At 35.7% G+C, this 21,642-nt stretch overlaps 1 protein-coding gene across 5 annotated transcripts in view; it reads left to right on the top strand.

Annotated features, from left to right (window-relative positions):
* The window catches only part of LOC139822752 (irregular chiasm C-roughest protein), a 188,182-nt gene extending 169,229 nt beyond the window's left edge, over positions 1 to 18,953 (top strand). Inside the window, exons 6-13 of one of the 5 annotated variants that reach the window (XM_071794735.1) lie at positions 4,081 to 4,350; positions 4,630 to 4,738; positions 5,345 to 5,531; positions 8,497 to 8,635; positions 10,373 to 10,560; positions 10,904 to 11,037; positions 11,606 to 11,831; positions 18,429 to 18,953. In XM_071794735.1, coding sequence (XP_071650836.1) covers positions 4,081 to 4,350; positions 4,630 to 4,738; positions 5,345 to 5,531; positions 8,497 to 8,635; positions 10,373 to 10,560; positions 10,904 to 11,037; positions 11,606 to 11,831; positions 18,429 to 18,530 — 1,355 coding nt within the window. In that variant the 3' untranslated portion in view covers positions 18,531 to 18,953. Of the gene's footprint in view, positions 1 to 4,080; positions 4,351 to 4,629; positions 4,739 to 5,344; positions 5,532 to 8,496; positions 8,636 to 10,372; positions 10,561 to 10,903; positions 11,038 to 11,605; positions 11,832 to 12,885; positions 16,107 to 17,427 lie in introns of those variants that run through there. The other 4 variants (XM_071794736.1, XM_071794737.1, XM_071794734.1 and 1 more) reach the window with 4 other exon arrangements.
* The last annotated feature ends 2,689 nt before the right edge of the window (positions 18,954 to 21,642 follow it).

Genomic DNA, 21,642 nt, shown 5'->3' with positions numbered 1-21,642 from the left:
TCCGGCCGCTGGAGAATTTTTTGAATTTTGAAAAAAGTCGATTTTTCAGTCATTTTCAAAAATTTATATCTCAGCTTCTATATAACTTAGAGACTCGTTTGAGGCCGCATTCTTTTCTGTAAACCCTCTACTTTTAAGGAAAAAATTGGTCATTGGTTTACACTCAAGTCCGGCTTCACGGCGAGCTGCTAACTAAACCACTGTTTTAGAGAAATTTTGCCTATTTTTTGAAATGCTGTCATATCTACAGTTTTCGAAGTAGAGGTTGATCAGCAGCTGATATTTTTTGTTCAGGTATACTCTGAAGAAATCTACCCACTTTTTACTTGATTGCTTCTATTTCGTTAAGTTATGGCCATCTAAAGCCGATCGATTTTCGAAAAATCGCCATTTTCAGATAGCCAGAACTTTTTTCTTTCAACTCGAAATCCTTTGAAATTTTCAGGGAATATACTTCATTATATCCTTAAACAACCCTGAAAATTTCATTTTTGGAATAGAAGTGGTTTCCGAGTTATGAATTTTTAAAATGTTAACTTTTTCGATTTAATATGACATTTTTTGTGGTTTTATCATCAATTTTGTAAATTTAATGTAAATAAATTGATATTTTTCGGAAAATATATTGAAAATAAGGAGCAAAACGGATTGTTTGAGAAAATGAGGGAAAAAATTAATATTTTTTATTTTAATTTATTTGTTTAAAATTTTTAAAAAGTAAATATTTGTTTATTTCTTTTAATAATATGTTGAATACAAATTCCAAAGTATTTGAGAACTATCATGTCATGTTTAGCAAATTATACTTTGCTCATAATTTACCGCCAGTCTATTGAAAATCTAATTTAATTTAATTTAATTTATTTTTTTTTTTCCAATAAGACTGGCGGTAAATTATGAGCAAAGTATAATTTGCTAAACATGACATGATAGTTCTCAAATACTTTGGAAATTTGTATTCAACATATTATTAAAAGAAATAAATAAATATTTACTTTTTAAAAATTTTAAACAAATAAATTAAAATAAAAAATATTAATTTTTTCCCTTAATTTTCTCAAACAATCCGTTTTGCTCCTTATTTTCGAATATATTTTCCGAAAAATATCAATTATTTACATTAAATTTACAAAATTGATGATAAAACCACAAAAAATGTCATATTAAATCGAAAAGTTGACATTTTAAAAACTTCATAACTCGGAAACCACTTCTATTCCAAAATTGAAATTTTCAGGGTTGTTTAAGGATATAATGAAGTATATTCCCTGAAAATTTCAAAGGATTTCGAGTTGAAAGAAAAAAGTTCTGTCTATCTGAAAATGGCGATTTTTCGAAAATCGATCGGCTTTAGATGGCCATAACTTAACGAAATAGAAGCAATCAAGTAAAAAGTGGGTAGATTTCTTCAGAGTATACCTGAACAAAAAATATCAGCTGCTGATCAACCCTCTACTTCGAAAACTGTAGATATGACAGCATTTCAAAAATAGGCAAAATTTCTCTAAAACAGTGGTTTAGTTAGCAGCTCGCCGTGAAGCCGGACTTGAGTGTAAACCAATGACCAATTTTTTCCTTAAAAGTAGAGGGTTTACAGAAAAGAATGCGGCCTTAAACGAGTCTCTAAGTTATATAGAAGCTGAGATATAAATTTTTGAAAATGACTGAAAAATCGACTATTTTCAAAATTAAAAAAATTCTCCAGCGGCCGGATTTGATCGAATCGGGCTCAAATTTTCAGGATCATCTCCTTTTCTAGTGTACTTTCGAGGAAAAAATCGGCATCAAAATCGGTGACCCACCCCCGCAACTTTTGGTCGAAAAGTAATGGATCTGCCCATATATATATATATATATATATATATATATATATATATATTAAATGTTAAACGTTTAATGAATAACATTATAGCATACGTAACGAGGTAAGCTACAAACATAAAACCGAGTTAATCCGCGTGGCTTTGAGGATTGACATGTTTTTATAATCTACAATAATAAAGGCATACATATATGTATGTTTGTATGTATACATGCCTTTATTATTACATATGTGTGTCGTATTAACTCTCAAAGTGACGCGGATTAACTCGGTTTTATGTTTGTAGCTCATCTCGTTGCATGCGCTATAATGTTATTCATTAAACGTAACAGCGTTTAACATTTTTAATGGCCGCAACCGGCGACCTATTACATGAATATGGAAACCAGAAGTGAGCCGGCTCGCTGATGAAAATTGGCTCCGGTTTATACCGGGCCGTAAATTAAATAAATATCGAGTAAATAAACATGAATTACATCATCGCTCTCGGTGAATAGGATGCCGTAACTGTGCCAGTCTCTCTCCCATCAAAATCGACCGAAATTACAGCTCGTGCATCATCAAGCACGAAATTACAATCGCGAATTAAAAGGTATAAAGAATTATTTATTCCATTATATATATATATATATATATATATATATATATATATATATATATACTATATATATTACTACTTGTATATTACCTGATATCACCCGATATATATATATATATATATATATATATATATATCGGATAATATAAAAATTCATACGCGTGCGGTACGAGCGCGTGAACGCAATGCATTTAAACAATGCTTTTGCAATGCAAAAAAAATATGTAATTAAACAGGAGTAGAATAATAACGTTCATTCATCGCGCATTTCTTGAACGTAAAGCGAGAGGCGCCAACAAATAACAGTCGATTACATCTGCTAAAAGGTCAAATAACAAGCACAATAATAAATTGCGCGATCCGTATACGCAAACGTTATATTTCGATAATATAGAAATTAATACTAAATACGAGTCGCGCGCGCTGCGCTGCGGCGGCAATAGCGTTCTTGCTCGCGGTATATTTCGCGAAATTTATCGCTCACGGTGATTAATTAATTATTCGAAGAAGGTAATTACCGCGTGACCCGGGCACACACGCTTTTTCCACCGTGTCCACCAGGTACCATCAGTTACACACGTGAAACCAAAGTCAGCGCCTGTGTTTCCCAGTTTGCTCGGCTCTTCGGGAAAACAATGGTACGATTGACCGCGTTCGCGTAATTTAATTTTCTCCTTAAACCAGAATTCATCCTGCAAAACGATGACGTATCTTTGCCGGTGTAATTTGCGAGTTGTTTTCTTGAACGAACAATTGTATTTAAAAAAAGAAGGAAATTTACAAATTTTAAATCTTTTTATTTTTATTTCCGGCCAATCGAGTAGATCACACATGTAAAAATCACGAAACTTAAAACCTACTATACGTTTTAGAATTTTGTCCCGAAAATATTCAGCAACGATCGCCATATGTAAGATAAATTCTGCTTTCGATTAAGAGCTTATTAATGAGCGGTTTAATCTGAAAACTTTATGCCGTGGCCGCCGCGTTTGTTTTCTGTATCTAATGTTTATCTTTCACGGTCTCCTGCACACCGCGACCGGTGATTCCGGTGTGATTAAAGCCCGGTAGTAATGACAGGACCCGCTTTCCCGGCCGGCATTTACCGGTTAAATTCCTCTTGTTTACCGAACGACATGAATATGAAAGGGCTCTTCCGGGATAATTATACGTAATTTCCGCGCTGTTCTCATTAAAATCGCTGCGGTAGGTCTTACTCTCACTTTTTATATCAATCCACCGAAGATGGATAACGAGCGTATTCCCAAAAAAGAGCCGCATGACATTATCATATCGTTAGTTAATATCGTTGGATAGTAGCAAGACATTTAATGTTAGAAGTTAAGTCACAAATATGTAGATGTCCTAATAATACTATTGACGAAATTTTAAAGAAATTCATAGAAAAAAGATAATAATTTTTTTAAAGAGATAGTAACTTTGTTTTAATCAATGCATCGTAGCAGTTTCTATAATTGAATGAATAAAGATTGTTTCCTGAATTCTGCATGTTGCAGCATTCGGCATAATGATTCGGTTGACACAGACACCTAACCGTGAGACGTATATATTACAATAAATTGATATACATATTCGGCGCGGCGCGGCACGGGGGATTCAGAGCTGTTTTGATTAATTGCGCATTTCGCAATGAATTTAGACGCGCCGGAGACGAGATTAGTCGGCGTCCCAACTGGCCAGCTCGAGGAGGGCCGCGATCAGCTGGAAATCCGATGTCTCGCTGACGCTAATCCGCCGGCTTCGATCCTCTGGAGGAAAACCAAGAGTCCCGGGGTGACGGAAGTGGCTAGTATCGGAGAGACCCTCATGTTCTCTCCAATTTACAGAAATCATGCCGCCGTTTACCTCTGCGAGGCGTCAAACATCGAGGGCGAGAGCAGTCCGGTCTCGGTACAGGTGTCCGTAAATTGTACGTGTATCGCTGTCACTTTGCCACTCAAATCTGTCATTTTCATTCCCGATTTGCATTCGATCTGACGAGTCCAAAATTCTTGCGGCCTCTGGCTATAACTTCTACGACGTGAAAACTTTCATTAAATGATCCGTAATATATTTATAACGATTTTTTGTAATATGTGTCAATATTATACACATAATAATTTTTCAAAATATGTAGAGTGAAAATCAGTAGAAACAACTTTTTACTCGTAGCTTAGTTTCAATCTCGAAGTAAGCTGATCTTTCGTAGATCCACCGACGATCAGCGCAGTCGGACCGGACCGACTAACAACTGCATTGTTGTACTCCGGTGCATCGTTCGAATGCCACGCTGATGCGATGCCGCCGGCCGAGTACAGGTGATCCACGTCACTCTTTACTTCTTCTAAGATTTCCTTATTAGGCATTTATACAATACGTCCAATATTAATAATTGATTTTTTTCTAACTTTGTGATTTTCATAAAATTTTGTTCTTTATTTTCATTAATTTATATAATTAGTGTTACGAATTGGCACTATGTGTGTTCCCATTTATGTTATAGACTTCACTTGAAAAGAACTCAAACCAAGAGTCGTGATTATTATTTATATTGTTGCCAGTTATAAGTCGAGTTATAATAAAGGAATATTTTTTATTTTAATTAAATTTAACATTATAAATATATTAATTTAACTTATTTAACATAAAGTTTGCTTGTCCATGTAGCGTACAATTTTGAGTTAATTTTTCACACATAACTTGTGTTATTTATTTACATATTTGCCTTTTGTTAAATTAATATAAAAATTAGAGTAGATAAATTGGTTAAATTCAACACAAAATTGTTTACTGATTGCGATAAAGCAAAAACTCTCAATTTATTTCTTTTACTTTTATATCTTTTCATTAGCGTGTACTTCTGCCGTGGCGTTTGGAAGTGTCTTTAATTTGCAAATTTTCGATGTGCGATCACGCGTGTGCAGATGGGCACAGATATTCACGGACGGCCGCATGCCGTTGGAATGCGGAACCGGGCAGCGATTGATCCTGACGAACGTGACGTACGAGCAACAGGGTCAATACATATGTCTCGCCTCCAACAAGATCAATGGCAACATCAGGGAAGTTAAAAGCGACCCTGTGTCCCTGCAAGTGGTCGGCGCTCCACGGGTAAGACGACGCATCGTCACGGCGCCGCGGCGCGGGCGCGGCCGCGCGGGTGCGACGGAACGTTGAAAAAGTTTCGCTGCAAATCAGAATTACCGACGAGGGGGTCTCGACATTGACGAATAGCGCTTCCGGCGGACCTGTCGCGAAAAAATATCGCTTCATTACTTTACCGGGATTCTGGGATCATTGAATATCTTTCGCGCGAGCGCGCGCGTGCGCGCGTTAACGGAATATCTCCGCGCGAATACTTCTCGTCTGAAGTCCGTCGTTCAGCTTCAACTGTCCGGATGTAATATCGGTGAAAAAAAAAATGAGCAGAATGTAGCTTGTAACGAAGAAGAAACGTTGCTTCCGCGTGCATCAATCTCGTTCTGCTTCATTATCTCGTAAAGAAACGCGATATACCGTGAATGGACTGAGATCGTGGGTAAATTTGCGCCAAAAAAAAGGAAGAGATTGTAGAATGATTTAATATTTAATAAAACGAACAACTTGACATGCAAATGAGAACTTATAATCTTCCGCGTTACTGCATGTAAATCATTTTCCATCGTTAAAAGTTATCCCTTATGTGCAATGCAGATATATCTCACAACACGTATTATTTATTTGCCCCAAAGCGAACAATATATCAACCTCCAGTAATTACAATAACACAATATTTAGAGATTATTTTTATGATACGCAAAAATAATTTTTTTATATAGATATAATATTCTATATAAAATATGTCCGTAGATACTATTCGTATATAAAAAATAAATAAATAAAAGAATTAAACATAATTAAAAGGATAATTTTTGCACTGCGTAACATATTTTTTTATAAAAAATTATGTTTGAGGAAATGAGGAAAATTGTTTATATATAATCATATATAAATGTAATAATCGTATATATAGAATATTGTATAATCTACTCGTAATTTTATTTTTTGTAAAAAACAATGCAAAAGTTATTTTTCTAATTATTTTTCTTATCTATACAAGCAGAGATTATACAAGAGAAAGAAATATGGACATATTTTATGTATAATTATATATATGAAAAAACTTTTTCCCAGGTATATGTATACAGCGATATGCTTTAGTATTTAGTATGTCCGTGCATTCGACTTCAAATGCATTTTTAAATGGCAATTGGCCAGTTTTTCAATCATCAACAATGCAGTGCGCATTGCGCCATCGAGTTTTATTGTGCAAACGGTATTAAAAATCGATACCTTCGTTATTTGTAACAAACCACGTTGTTTCCTTCAAAAGAGTGCCTCGATATCGCGTAGATGCAGGACGTGTTTTTGTTTTGTTCGCGGATATGTAAAAATAATCGTAGCTGCAATTAATTGAAAAGGTCACTTCAATGCTTTTATATATATGTATATAACAATCCATCATAAATATGCGCATAATTGTGGTAGCGAATTTTCAAACAAATTACCACTGTATTTAATTTATTTATTTAAAACCTTCCGATGTTATTCAATACTTTACATGTCATATATTTGGCATTTTTTTACGCTTGTTATATGCATTTTCAGCAATGCATATTGCAAGTAAACATAACTGCAACCGCGCATACAGATGAATTAGAAATTAAATCATATTCCAGTTACCGTGATATTACAATCTTTGGCGATTCGACTCTGACCGAATTCAATAGCTATATAATTATTCAATTGTTGACGAAAAAACTACCTGATTTTAATATACCGTGGTATTTTTTGTTGAATTTGCTTAGTGACAGAACGCACGCAACTTTTAATGCGGGTCACTGGTTGCACAAAGGTTTGATTTCCGTTTCATTTAATACGAAACCATTTCATCTGTTGAAATTCGACAGCGCTATTAATGTCGATATCTCGTCCAAATTGATTTCGGCGTTGCGCACACGTATAATGGTTATTTTATGTTACATATATACGTTCTCTCGTCTCGGGAATCGAATATCGCGCGAAAGGAGTAACCGGAAAAATTTTATTATGCGATTTATTTCGTAGGCGCGGTGCCTGGAAATCAGTCGAAATGTCAATACGCCGCGTCATAATCAAATCAGCGTTTTAATTATAATTGCGACATGTACGGAAATGTGACAAGCGCCGCTGTTACAAATATATCGCAAAAATGATGAATTACGTTTGCACGTATATACACACTTGAACGACATATGAGAAACATGGCTTTGAAACGCGATACTGACTGCACAGAAATGAGTATACGATCATTATTTCAGCGTATTCATAATGTGAAAAATGTATCCGTATGGTAATGTTTTTATCTCGCGATACACACAGGATGGGATTACAATGAATTAAAATATAATGCTCGTCATAAATCATCGAGTTTCTTTCGCGAAAATGCTATTCACAGCGCGACAGTTTTTGTCCGTGAAATATGTATATGTGATTCGCTTTCAGATTTAGTGCTTAGTCACGTATCATTCGTGCCCAAATTGAATCAATTTTTTTTATTGAAAAATCATATCTATCATAATTCTTGATATTATCTCTTTCACAGATTTCGGTACGTTAACGAAACAGAAAGAATTGCGACAGTCCATTGGCAATGTTTCAATTTCCGCACCGTTGATGAATCGTCGCTTTCAATCGTTTATATAAAGCATATTTTTACATATCTAATTGCACGATAATTCTTTTATTATCATATCATGTTCTATTCCTTTTGTCACAAAGCTCCCAGACAGCACAGTGTCCAAAATCGGGACATAAGACGTCTTAATGACGTCTTTAAGATGTCTCATGTCTCGATTTTGGTCATTGTGCTGTCTGAGCTGCTCTTCATGAGATTTCGTTCGCAAAACGACATTTGTGCACCAATTGGTGAAACGTTCCGAACAGAAAGCGGCTCGCGACGCTCACGTTCGCCGCCCGATGACCGCGAAAGGGGTGGAGGGGAAGGGGGTCGCAGGAGCGAACTTTCCATTCAAAGGACGTTAAACATGTGTCGCAGGTGGTGAAGCCGACCATCACGGAGAAGTTTGTCGTCGTGACGACGGAGGGTAGCCCGGCCAGATTAGAGATCAGACTGTGCTCCGACCCGAAGCCGCGGCTCGTGGCCTGGGAATGGGGCAGCACCAGACTGCACGCCGGTTAGAGACTGCTTGCCTCTCAAACACTATCGCAAGAAGTATTCGATTTCATCTTTGCTTTGGCCTTTTGCCTCCTGCGTGCACGTACGTGTTCTCTGTTATAAGTTTCGCATCGAGGGCCAAATGACAGAGGTAACCGGATAAGAGCGGATAATAGAATCGAACCTCTTTTTCTCTATTACCTTAAGATATTTTTCGTACGGAGAGAAGTGTGTATGTAATTTGGATAAGCGGATCGATTGACTTTCCTCTTATTTCGACATCGTCAGCGACGATTTTCGGTAATTTGAAATATTTTGTAGAAAATATGAAAGAATTTTAAAAGTATATAGTTTACAAGTTAAAATTATCGCTTCTTACAAGATTGTCACGAATCATTATATCGAGTTCACATTAAATAAGAACACAAAAAAAATTATTTAATTTTTATCGAGACATGAAATAAAGGCGTTTATTATTAAAGATTGTTATAAAACGATAGGCGCGTTTGTATCGTTAAAGTAAATGACAAAGAGCGTCATTTAGAAAGGAAAGGGCTAAGAGAATTAATGACTCGGTTCGCGGAAACTTTCTATTAGAGTCTAAGGGAACATTGATCTCTCGGCCGCTCGGTATTACTCTTTGCAATACAATGATGGCGTTCTAGATCGCTCACCGCCCGAGCTAGCCGCAAATGATAGCCGCATCCGCGCTCTTTATCTTTGTAAACGTGTCAGTAAACACGAGAGACATGGGGAAACGTGTGCACGAAAGAGATACCACGTTTCGAGGCACGTTGTTCGCGTGCTAAAATTATTACGGCCACGACGAAGTCGGGCTGGCTCGACTTTACTTTATTCCACTTTGACTTTCGCCCCGACCGCCAACTTTTTCCAGCCAAGTCCTCCTCCTCCTTCGTTACGCGTCTGCCTTTTTGTTATGCGTTCCCGTGAAACGAAACGTCCGCGTCCGTCACCTTGCCCAACGAACCATTAATGTACAAACTTTTTTTGGTTTTATTTTTGTTTCGAATATTACAAACGAACGTAACTACAAACGGCCGTAGTTATTAACGCTTCTTTCTCTTCCTTCTTCTTTTTTATTCGGTGAAACTGCAGCCCCGTTAAACTTTTCTTCACCTTCGTTGAATCAGCAGAGAGAGCGCTCGAGCTTTACCGCTCTCTCCGGGGTTGCTCTTTCGTACACATTTTTTCAATGCTTTCCGACATAATTGGCACTCCACCGACCGGCGTACCTCATCGACAATCCTCCCGCCATGCCACTCGCAATTACCCCCTCGGTTAATTGATTCGCCCGTAACCCGAGCCACGAGAGATCGCTTCGGTCTTGAGACATCCGTCCAATTTCCTGCGAGGCCCAAATCGATGCGCTCTCTCTCACGCTGTGAATTTTTCGCACCCGTCATTTTCCGAGATGCCAGACGACTAATTAATCCCTTCACACTTACGTTATCTAGAGTTCTGTAAAGTATTTTGGAACTTTTATACGTCTTTTATGTTTATAGGATCACTTTTATATTTATTAATATTCATTTATTATTTTTTTGTTTAGCTTTTTAATAGCTTCGTCGATTTGATCGTTATAGTTTATATTTATTTTCCATTACTTCCTCGTGGGATGCGCATTGAACGTTCATTATTTTGCAAAATTTTATTTCAGTTATTCCGTATAGAAACGGAAATAAAGACTAAATCCAAATTGCGGAGATATGCATGGAGCCGTTTCTATTATTGACAGGTGAAGTTCTGGAGCCGCGCTACCGCGCGCTCGATCTGGAACCGCTGGCTTCGGAGGATTGTTACATAGCGATCTTAGAGTTGACAAGCACAGTGAAAGAGGATCAAAGGCTGTATCATGTTATCGTGGAGAACGATCGTGGCAGTGACAGACGAGCGCTCATGCTGAAAGTCGATGAGCCCGGCCAGGTAAATATGTTGCGCCGCGCCGCGCCGCGCAGCAGCCGTATAATGCTTTACGAATGCGTATTCTTCCCGAGACTTCTAACGTTGTCTAAAACGTAAGCGCTCTTTTCACGGGCAAAACCAGAAAAGGTATTCACACGTCAAGAAAATTCTTCGTCGATTTCACAAAGTGAAATGTACGGTCTGACAAAAGGAACTGCGAATTTTATATTTTTATACGTGATCGACGTATGTACACGGGAATAAGTGTTAAACGACTACCGGAATCCGGCAAATCAATGTTCGCGGGAGATGAATTTCGGCGCGCAATGCACACACACACGGAATATTTTTCTTTGTCCCCCAGATCCCGCTCGTTATCGGCGCGGTGGCCGGATTCACGGTGCTCTCGGTACTGATAATGGGATTCGTTTGTTTCCTACGTTCGGATAGATGCTGCGTAGCCAGAAACACGGTGCCGGCGCTGCAGCAAGTGCATTGGTAAGCACGCGATATTACGTTGCGCGCGGGTGATTTATAGGCGGGTAGACGGCGCCGCCGTGGATCACGTGCGATACTCCAATATTGTGTACATTTGACCAGAACCGCGCTGGAGAGAGTATCTGTGAATTTGCATACGCAGACATACGGGATTTTTGTCCCAAAAATAAACTTTTTTTTAAATCTTTTACGTCTCTTACTACATACCGAGTAAATAAATAATGTACGTTATAAGAAAATAAAGGAGCAAAAAAATAATTAATTAGATATTAATTATTTATAAAAAAAATGAATAATAAATAAATCTATTATATAACATTCAACTTAAGAAAAGGGAAGAATATTTATAAGATTGTCTTATTTTTGAAGCAGTTTTTCTTCAAAGGGATATTTTATGTTTGACAAAATTAAAATTTAAATTGTTTCTTTTCAATTTGAATGAGTTATAAGAGAATTCCTTTAATATTATCCCGAAAGACATTGCCTCGCGTATCGCGTAGGATTACACATATACACAAAGCATCTAATGAAACGAACCCCGGGATGATATCCCACCGTTTCCATACAGTACAAAGGCTTCCAACGCTATGATAGAGGATCCACGCTTGGCAGTGGATACGATGGATCGTACGAGTCAGCAGTTCGTCCCGGAGAAGCGAGCCAATCACGTTCTGAAGCCCGTCCCGTCGCAGCAATACCAGCAGGAGTGTTATCAGCACGACCCGCAACACCAGCAGCAACATTATCAGAGGCATCATCACCATGGGCAGCCTCACGGACAATATACATTGCAGGTCAGTCCAAATTGGAAATAGAATAGAAAAAAATATTAAAATTGTATACTCTCGTACAGCGCGTAGCCGAAACCCGGCGTTATTTTTTCTTTCTTCCTCTTTCTTCCTCCCCTTCTCTCGTTTTTCATTTGATTATTTGTCGCATACCGTTGCTTCTGAATTGCAAAGTTTGCATCATTTTTCAACACGATCCCTTCGATCACGTTTGGAGTCGGTGATTAAGTGTTGGTCGTAGATCATTTTGCACAACAAGTTTCTCAATACTGTATTACTCTTTAATACAATAATATATAAATTATCGTAACATAGTGTTTTATTTTTTATTGTATGATTACATTAAAAAGCACAGTCACAGTGGAAACAAGAATCTTATTGAATTTTGAACGTTGTGTGTTAAAACTTTTGTTGAAAAATGAATTCTCTTTTTATCAAAACGTGATTTTGTAGAGACATTGGGTAGCTTTAAGTAAAATAAAAAAATGCAGTTATTTTAAGTTTCTCTAACATTATGCAAAATTCACCGTTTTCATTAACGTATATAGAGCATATATCGACACTTATCACAGAGACTTCGTATTCTCCTTCGATTTTACTGCACCGTCGGTCAGCACATTATCCGAGCATTAGCCATTCTGCTTTAGACAAAGATTCTTTTTCAATCGCTTGCTTATTTTACTGCACTCGTCCGAAAGTAGCTACCTGACCGAAGCACGTGCGTTTAAATTTAATCGGTGCATTCGTGCAACGCAACACTGCAAGTGCATGCAGCTTGACCTGATTGCGAAACGAATCATCCGGATTAAGCGATTAAACTCGTTGCGTCAATGGTTCGATATTAATGCTTCTCTCTAATATATCCGGCTGTCTTTCCGTGATTATTGCATTTATTTATTATTATTTTCTTTAACCGTTCGCTTTCGGGGGCTCGTCAAGTAAAAACGTACAAAGAGAAGGAAAATATAAGGTTACGGCTTTTTTTTTTAAATGTTGACGCGCCCCGCACGTCCGTATGTACTCATTAATTGAATCAATTGAGCGAGCAATCTTGGCGCAGGAAAAATTCCTTCTACAGGACGAGGAACGGGACACGCTAAATCGGATTAAAAAAGGCAAGGAACGAGGAGCGCAAACTTTCCACCTTTTCTCCCGGAAAGATCTCGAGGGTTTTATATATAAATAAAATATTGTATTTGTTCCCGACACACACACACATACGACCAACGTGGAAAATGTATAAATATAGACACACGTTACGTTTTAATGTACCCGACACAATCTACTGGGTCGTCCAAAAATTTGTTGATATCTCACACACCAAGACGGTCCCCAACCTTTTTCCTCAAGAGGGCCACATTCAAATCTTCGTAATGGCGAGCCGGATAAGCTTTATTTTTGCAAATTATATAAAAACAAAGTATCTTTATTTTAAAATTTTATATTATAAAAGTCCGACGCAGCGACGACTGAGCCGCATAATATATTATTATCTATATAATAGATATTATTATTATTATATATAAAACGTCAAAATTTCTTAGCGGACCGGGGTCGCAGGTTGGGGACCCCTTACACCGATGAAAGTAATTAACGCGTACGCCATCCTCGCTCGCGTCTTTTTTCGCGTGCTAAAGTTTATTATGATGTTACGATCGTTGTATAGTATAACTATGCGATTATACAGGAGACGACACACTAGCGAATACTCGCGCAAGAAGTTTTTAGACGATCCAACGTTAAATTACAATACTTATGCGGTGACACGGCGTGCGGCGCGGCGCGCGCAAGCATCGAACGTATCACGTTCTCCGATCGCGATAGTCGCTTGAGTGATTTATGCGCTCGGTAGGGTGCATTACGCATGCATTTGGTTGCATCTAATGTCTCGGGTGTCCCTCCACCAATTACCGCTGTGTCCTTGTTTGTAATTTAATTTAGATAGATGTGTACATAAGTAGAACGTGTCGACGATAATGCCCCCCCCCCCCACGGTCTTCTTTCTTGCCGGTCGATTGAACGCGCGCGAGATTCTCAGTCTGTGAGTCGCATCTCATCCTTGTAAAAAGTAACCGGATTAAGCTTGAATTGAGTGGAATTCATTACGGCTGAAATTGAAACGCTTAATCGTAAACTGAATTCCTATCAATTCTCTCTCCCCGCCGAGAGAGTCTCACTCAGCTCTCTCGCTTCTCGCCGGGATAGCTCATCTCGATCGTTTCTGTTCTGATTTCGCTTGCATCCAGAAAGGAGTGTATTCCCTGCAGCCGCGCGTCCTGCGGGATTCAAGAACGTAAGACTGAACTCGACCGAGATCGCCGAATTTTACGCTCGCACAAGTAGCAGCTCTCTTAATGACGGACGGCCGATCGCGCACATCGAGATCATCAAATCGTTTTTCGAAAACTTACACGGATTATAAGAGGAGAATAGCTGTAATTAATTGTTACGCGAAAAACTCGTTACTGCCATACATTACCCCATACTGCCACGTTTAAAAATTGTAGGCGCGATTAGCAGATATCGATATTGCAGACGTAATTCTTCTTTTTTTTCTTCTTTCGTTCGACCGTTGATGTATACTCTGATAATTGCGAATAGAAATGTGCGAACTATTCGAAAATTTCGAATCTAGATGGATCGAATACTAATAATATACATTGTCAATTTTATAAAATCATATTTCCCGTTAATAAGCAAAAGTACGATCATGTTAATAGGTGCATTCAGTATTATAACCGCTCACTGAACAGCTAAGTAGCGTTCAAAAAAGTTTATTTCTAATTTTTGACGTGCCCTGTGACCTTATTATAAATTGTAAGTAAAAGTTTGAATATGCGTAAAAAAATAGTAAGCTATGAGTATAGATAATAAAATAATTAACTATATTATTTTATTTTAATTTCTACATTGAGAAAAAATTTTCTGCATTTTAGTAAATATTAACTTGCATACAACTGTGACTCCATTTACTAAAATGAAGAAAATTTTCCTTTTTATCGGTATATGTGTATTCACTGAAAAAATATATATATACCAATAAAAAGGAAAATTTTCTTCATTCTAGTAAATGGAGTCACAGTATGCAAACTAATATTTACTAAAATGCAGATATTTTTTTTCAGTATGTATATAATTAGATAATGTTATTGGATATTACATAAGAGTATTATAATAATTTATCTTTGATTTTTCACCGATTTGTTTCAGTTACTGCGATTAAATAAAATACATTTCATTAGTTTTGTATTAAATATTTAAATATGTTTTTTGCTTTAAAAAGAATTTATATTATATAATTAATATTATTTTTTCACATTAAAATATTCTCTTATTTCCTACATGTTAAAATTCAGTCTAATAATAATTATATTGTTAATTGAAAATTACATTTCAACGATTCGATTCAAAAGTACTCGATTCGCTTCGATTTAAATACAATTTTGTCGATTTAATTCGATTCGATTCGATTCAACATAAAAAATCCTCGATTCGCACATCTCTAATTGCGAACGAACCGTCGAAAACCACCGTTTGAAGAGTGTTTGTATCATAGGTACTAATTAGTAATCGAAACTATGCTCATTACGATTTAACGACGATATGTTGCTATCTATCGAACACACTAAGTGCATATGTACATACGCATATACATACGTATACCCGTTTAGATTACGATCTAACGTACGAATCGTCGTCCAATTAATGAAAGTTTGACGTTAACAGCGATGTGTAATCGTCCACGTACCCAGAAAAAAAAATTAGTCTTTAATCAAGACAAATATATTTAAATCAACACAATCATTGTTTCATATATAAGCAAGAATATATAATTTTCTTAAAGAATTTTATATTCTTGTACTTCAAGAATATTATAATTTAATTTGAATATTAATTGTCACGTAGAAAGTACAATATAATTATTTTGATGACAATAATGTCTTCTTCTTCCGATTTCTTCTTCTTCATTGTAACATAATAAAATTGAATCAACATTGCTAAGGAAGGTTAAACGGCCAAAATTCGAGCAAAGAAATTTGAGATGTTAGTTTAAAATTAAAATTTAATAAACATATGTATACATATATGACATTTACGTTTCGACCTACGTGGTCTTCTTCAAAACGTTCTAATTGATAAAATTACATTAATAAATTACGCAAAATAGATATAAAAGATTGAGAGAAACAATGGCTGATGGTCAAATTAAAAAAAATCGCATTACAATAAAATAGTTATAACAATTTTCGAAATTTTAAACTAACATCTAAAATTTGTTTGCTCGAATTTTGGCCGTTTAACCTTCCTTAGCTTTGCTATTATCGAGTGTATGTATCTTGTTTTTATTGAATCAACATTATTTGTTGATGTCACATAGAGAATATTGAATTTTAAAATAAGATTAAACTGTCTTTATCGTTATAATATGAATATCCTTGATTTGAAAGTTATTCTCTATCTAATATTTTTTGCTTTTCATTAATAAAAATTATATCTAAATAATAATAAGAATATATTTTTCTTTATTAAATTATATATGTATAATATTTTGATACGAGTAATTTATCTTTGTTTAACACTGTACAATCTCATTTTAAGATTTACATGTCAAAAATAAAGATATTCTCTAATTAAGAATGTTATTTTTTCTGTGTACGTTTGCGACGCTACGACAATGCGTTTCTATACGTCGCTGTTGCAAAAGGGTAGTTCAAACAACTGGGCAGCCGACAGTGATTCGATTCACACAGTTGTATAGTAGCCGTATACGAATAGTTTATCGGTTCAACGGAGACTCTCAGAAAGAAAAAAAAATGGGAGAGCCAAAAGCTGTACAGATCGTTTCAGGACGTGTCGACCAATGAGCGAGCATGTCGGAATTGCATTTTGTATGTACCCTGCACTTCACGAGATTATGTACAGAGAAACTTCCCCCACCGATTATACTTTCATTCAAACTCAAATACGACGCACCATTATTGTTTGCCGTTACCTCGATCGTCCTACTAAGATTAAATATATATTATACCTCTCGTTATCATCGTCATTAATTAAGTCTGAGACGAACACCATTGACTTTGTAATCGGATTAATGATGTGGGACTTCATTGTATGGCATACGAGAATAGTTTCGAGGAGTTGTGCCGAGTTCCCTTTCGTGTATAAAGTTGTCATCATTAAAAAGTGATCATACATATGGGTACCATTTGTCATCACACCCATACATATCCCGATCCTATAATAACTGCGAGATACGACCGAAATTCTTTTCAATATTCTGATCTTATTTTTGTTATGGAAAAAAAAGTTATTATGCGATAAGCATTGTCGCGTTTGAAATTATTCGTTCATTTATCTCATCATCGTAAGAATCATTTGTCTCCCAGACAACACGCGTGACGCGTGCTAAGATGTCTTAAAGATGTCTTTTAGACATGCGTGCTGTCTGGACTCGTCGCATATCTCTTACAACATTAATAAGATAATTAAATTATCAATATTTGTACTTAAATTTATGTACAGTGTAACATGTATGTACGTTTCTTGTTACATTATTACATGTACGCATATACGTACACACGTATTTTATTTAATTCCTTAGTCTCGGTCTTGCCTGCCATCCTGGATTTGCTACCTAACTGTAGCCTGGATTATTTGACACCTGTGTTGTCAAGGGTGTAGAACAACCCCGCAACTTTACGTCCTCGCGTGCCACGTTTCGGACGCGCCTAGAATTGCACAGATTGCACCCACGCTAGTTTCTATCCCTGACTGCCAAGTAATAACCCGTAGAACATTATGGTAGCAATTCGTGTCTCCCCGTCCGTCCGTGCACTATGCGCGTATATGCATTCGTATATATTAAGTCCGCATTAGCCCTCTGCAGCTCCATACGTCGAACCATATTCGAAATAATACATTTGCACACGAATATTTCGTTATTTTTAAAGAGGATTTATGTAAAATTAATCTGAATTAATCTACATTAACGTACTGGCTCTGAACGCCATGCGTTTCTGTGATATTTTATTAAACGAAGAGAACTCATTTTCATGCTAACATCATATTTTTAAGAAATGGAGATTATACATATATGCGCATAATTTATTAAACATTAAGCCCTGCGCACAATAAAGCACATTTTAAGAATAAGAATAAATATTAAATATTAGGATATATAAATACAGGAATATTCCTGTAATAAATATTATATGTAAATGTAAAGAATATTCTCCTATATTTATATCTTATATTTTATTCTTTTCAATTATCCGTTACGTTTAATTATTATTTCTAATTCCGATTCCTATAAATATTTAATATTTATTCTTGTTTCTAATATGTGTTTTATTGTGCGCAGGGCATTATCACACACAAAACTTTCTGTAGACATAATCTTCACTTTTTAAAGAGAAACATGAATTTGGAACGATTCGAGAACAAGTTGTTCAAGCGTAGTAGTTCCTCCATGAAAGAGACAAATACCCGAAATCAGTAATAAATATTCAAGATTCGAGCTATTTCGATTAGCAGCAGCGGGCTAATTCGGATGGAAATTTGCGAGCTACCAAGGGTTAAGATCCTAAGATGGAAATTGTGCAGGGGGAGCAGCTGTTTCTCAAACCCGATCGCTTAGCGACATTGAAGCCTCATTACAAGAGCGAGAAGCTGCCGCAATATACGACGTTCAAGCCGAGCAACTGAAGATTTTACTGACGTTTATTTTGTATCGATATACATAGAAAACGAGGAAAAAACGAGGCGGAGAGTAAAAAGAGCGAACGAGGGAACGACGCAGAGTGTGGCACAAAATCAAACGCAAAACTGTAGCTCTATATACTTTTATCAACCTCTCTTATTACGAGCATGGAATATATTTAGGAGAACTGCGTATACATATGTGCATGTAACAATTGCGAGCTATTCTATGCGAATCCGTCGTGGCGTTCGATCGAAAAGACGCAACAGCGACACGAGTCTCTCGCTAAAATATACTGCCATATTCGATGACAATTTTCTCGGAAGTATAAAGACGATCGATACGATCCTCAGAACCAATCAAAACGAGAACTATGCATATTTATAACGCTTACGATGATATTGTTAATAAAACAATGATTTTCATCAGCCGCTATTTTTATTGACACCTTTAGAGTAAGCAAGTGTGAGTGGTGAGCTGCGAAATATTCGATACTCTTACGATGCGGCAAAATTCGATTGTCTGTCAGTAACAGTCAGTAATAAGTACAGTATTCAACATTATTGACGTGAATAAATTTATAATACCACCTAGATCCTAAATCCATTCCGAGGAAATTAAGAATTCCTTTACGCGATTATAAATATAGATTTATAATTATTATATTAGTAGCTTGTCAATTCCTTATACTAATGTAAGTATATTCCACAATCCTGCGTCTTACTATCCAATTTCTATATATTTTACTATCGTTTTTCTCACTTGGTTATTTATGTTATTTCAGAATTTGCACACGAAATATTACACTCTAAAGAGTCTAAAGATTCGAAATTTACGCCACATTATAAAGTAATACGATTCTTTTATAAAATTACGCTTTAGTTCCTGCGAAACGTTAACAACTTTTCATTTCATAAAAAATTTGTACAAATTATTTTTTTAAGGTTGTTTATTAACACGATGTTATGGAACCTATAGTCATCGTTGTATTAAGTTAATATGAAATATGTCGGATATTTTAATGAATAATTAAAACATATTTTTTTAAAGAAGATAGCTTATTTAATCAAAAGAAGCTCTATTGGCATCAATACATTTCTTTCGACGATTTTGCAATGAATAAATGCCATTTTTAAAAAAATCTATATTTTTTAAATTTATTTTTTTTAAATCCATAATTGTTTTACAGCTTTCTCTCTCTCTCTCTCTCTCTCTCTCTCTCTCTCTTTCTCGACATTATTTTAATTTTTTTAACTTTGTTTTTCGGAAAATAATGCAAATGTGAAAATATGGCCTGTAGGCAACAAATCCAGTGAATAAGAAGGATGTGGTAGGATTTCATAATTCAATTCAGCTTTGTTATTGTTGTTCAAAATGTACAATATTGTTGTTATTTTACGCTATTAATCCCTAACGGTTAATGCGCAATGCTGGACGCTGCATTTTCATTTATATATATATATATTCTTCTAGCTAGTTCTCTTGTCATTAATTGGCTAGAATGTTGTTTTGTTAAAGCTTTTATAGATATTGAATACCATTTCGCAAAGAAAAATTTTTCAGAATAGAATTTTTAAACCACACAATGTTTTACTGTTCTTTTATTAATAATGTTTTCTCTAAAAGCTCTGTTTTGCGAGTAGCATTATTTTCTAATTTGAATTTACATAAGAAAATTATACGAATTTCATTAGAATTCATGCTTATTTTGAACTTTAAACAAAACAATCAAAACTCGTTTTTGAAAAAAGCTTAATGAGCACAATAATTACAATAATAAGCGTAAACGATATAATGATAAGCGATTAAAATTGTATATATGCTATAAACCTACTAATATGATTAAAATACTGATACCAATTAATATTTTCAAATTAGCGAAAATCCGACGTTTCATATGCATCAACTTAATAGAAAAAGGTAGTAGTAAAAATTCCATCATTTTATATCTTTATTTTAAACCTTATTGCCTCTATAGGTATATATGAAATGAAAGAATGAAATATATATTTGCGATTCATTCCCACTTACTTTGTCTACCACCTACCACCCCGCCGTTGAATCACGTCCAGTTACACGTCGCAGAGTTTATTAATCGATTAATAGAAGAGAAGATCGAGATCCGAGTACTGCAAGATCTAGGTTTCAACCTCGAGATTGCAGCCAGATTTTGCGGAGCGATGAGAAAGATGCGGGGCGAAACTTCGCGATTACCGATGTTAATCCTGTACAAAAGATAAGCCGCGTTAGAAAATTATAATAAATAGATAAAAATAAATATCGAAAGAAAATACCGAGGAATTATAAGAAGAGCTCGTTAATCTGTTTTCTGTTCAAAAAATTTATTTATTTCCATAGTCCGAGACTCACGAACGAACGAGCGATACGGTCGATATGACAATGGATTTGTTCTTTGTAGCTGAACTGGCTGCACTGCTAAGGAGTTATCTTTTTCCTTCCAATGTAGACTAATGTAGACAAAAGATAAACTCTGAACTAGAGTGCGGTCAGTTCAACTACATCAGAGAACAAATCTAACGTAATTAACGTTGTATCGCAATAATCGCTTTTACAAATTACTCAGCCAGAAATAATTAGTTATTGTATCGATGTTGAATTGACGTCGATAAATATAGTTGATGTCGAATATTGATTGAAAAATATGTTTTTGTCTCTCATCTTCAATATCGTCATAATTGATAGGTACATAATATAAATATACAATGTTAATTGAGGAATTGTGAATATTTTTGTAAAATTTCTATTTCGGCTAACATTACATTGGATCAATGCAAAATCGAAAAGCACAATTTATATACACATACACTACCGTTCAAAAGTTTATGGAAGCATATATATGCTTTTTATTCTTTTTAAGAAATACGACAGTGGTGCTAATAAAATTCCTTAAATGAAATTTTTCCTTAGAAAATGATTAGAAACAATAAATAATCTTTGTTCAATAGTTAAAACACACAGTAACGTTTCTCTACACCCCAAGTAGCGAAGTGACGTTAGAAGACGACATAATGACGTCTATGTGCGATCGCAACATGTCGTATATCGCGTAAAGCCGTAAAAGATCCTCGATGTGGTCTCGCTTCGCCGCGTACACAC

The sequence above is a fragment of the Temnothorax longispinosus genome, chromosome 12 (assembly GCF_030848805.1).
Source record: "Temnothorax longispinosus isolate EJ_2023e chromosome 12, Tlon_JGU_v1, whole genome shotgun sequence".
Lineage (NCBI taxonomy): Eukaryota > Metazoa > Arthropoda > Insecta > Hymenoptera > Formicidae > Temnothorax > Temnothorax longispinosus.
The sequence above is the reverse complement of the archived record's forward strand: the minus strand, read 5'-3'. Positions and strand labels throughout refer to the sequence as shown.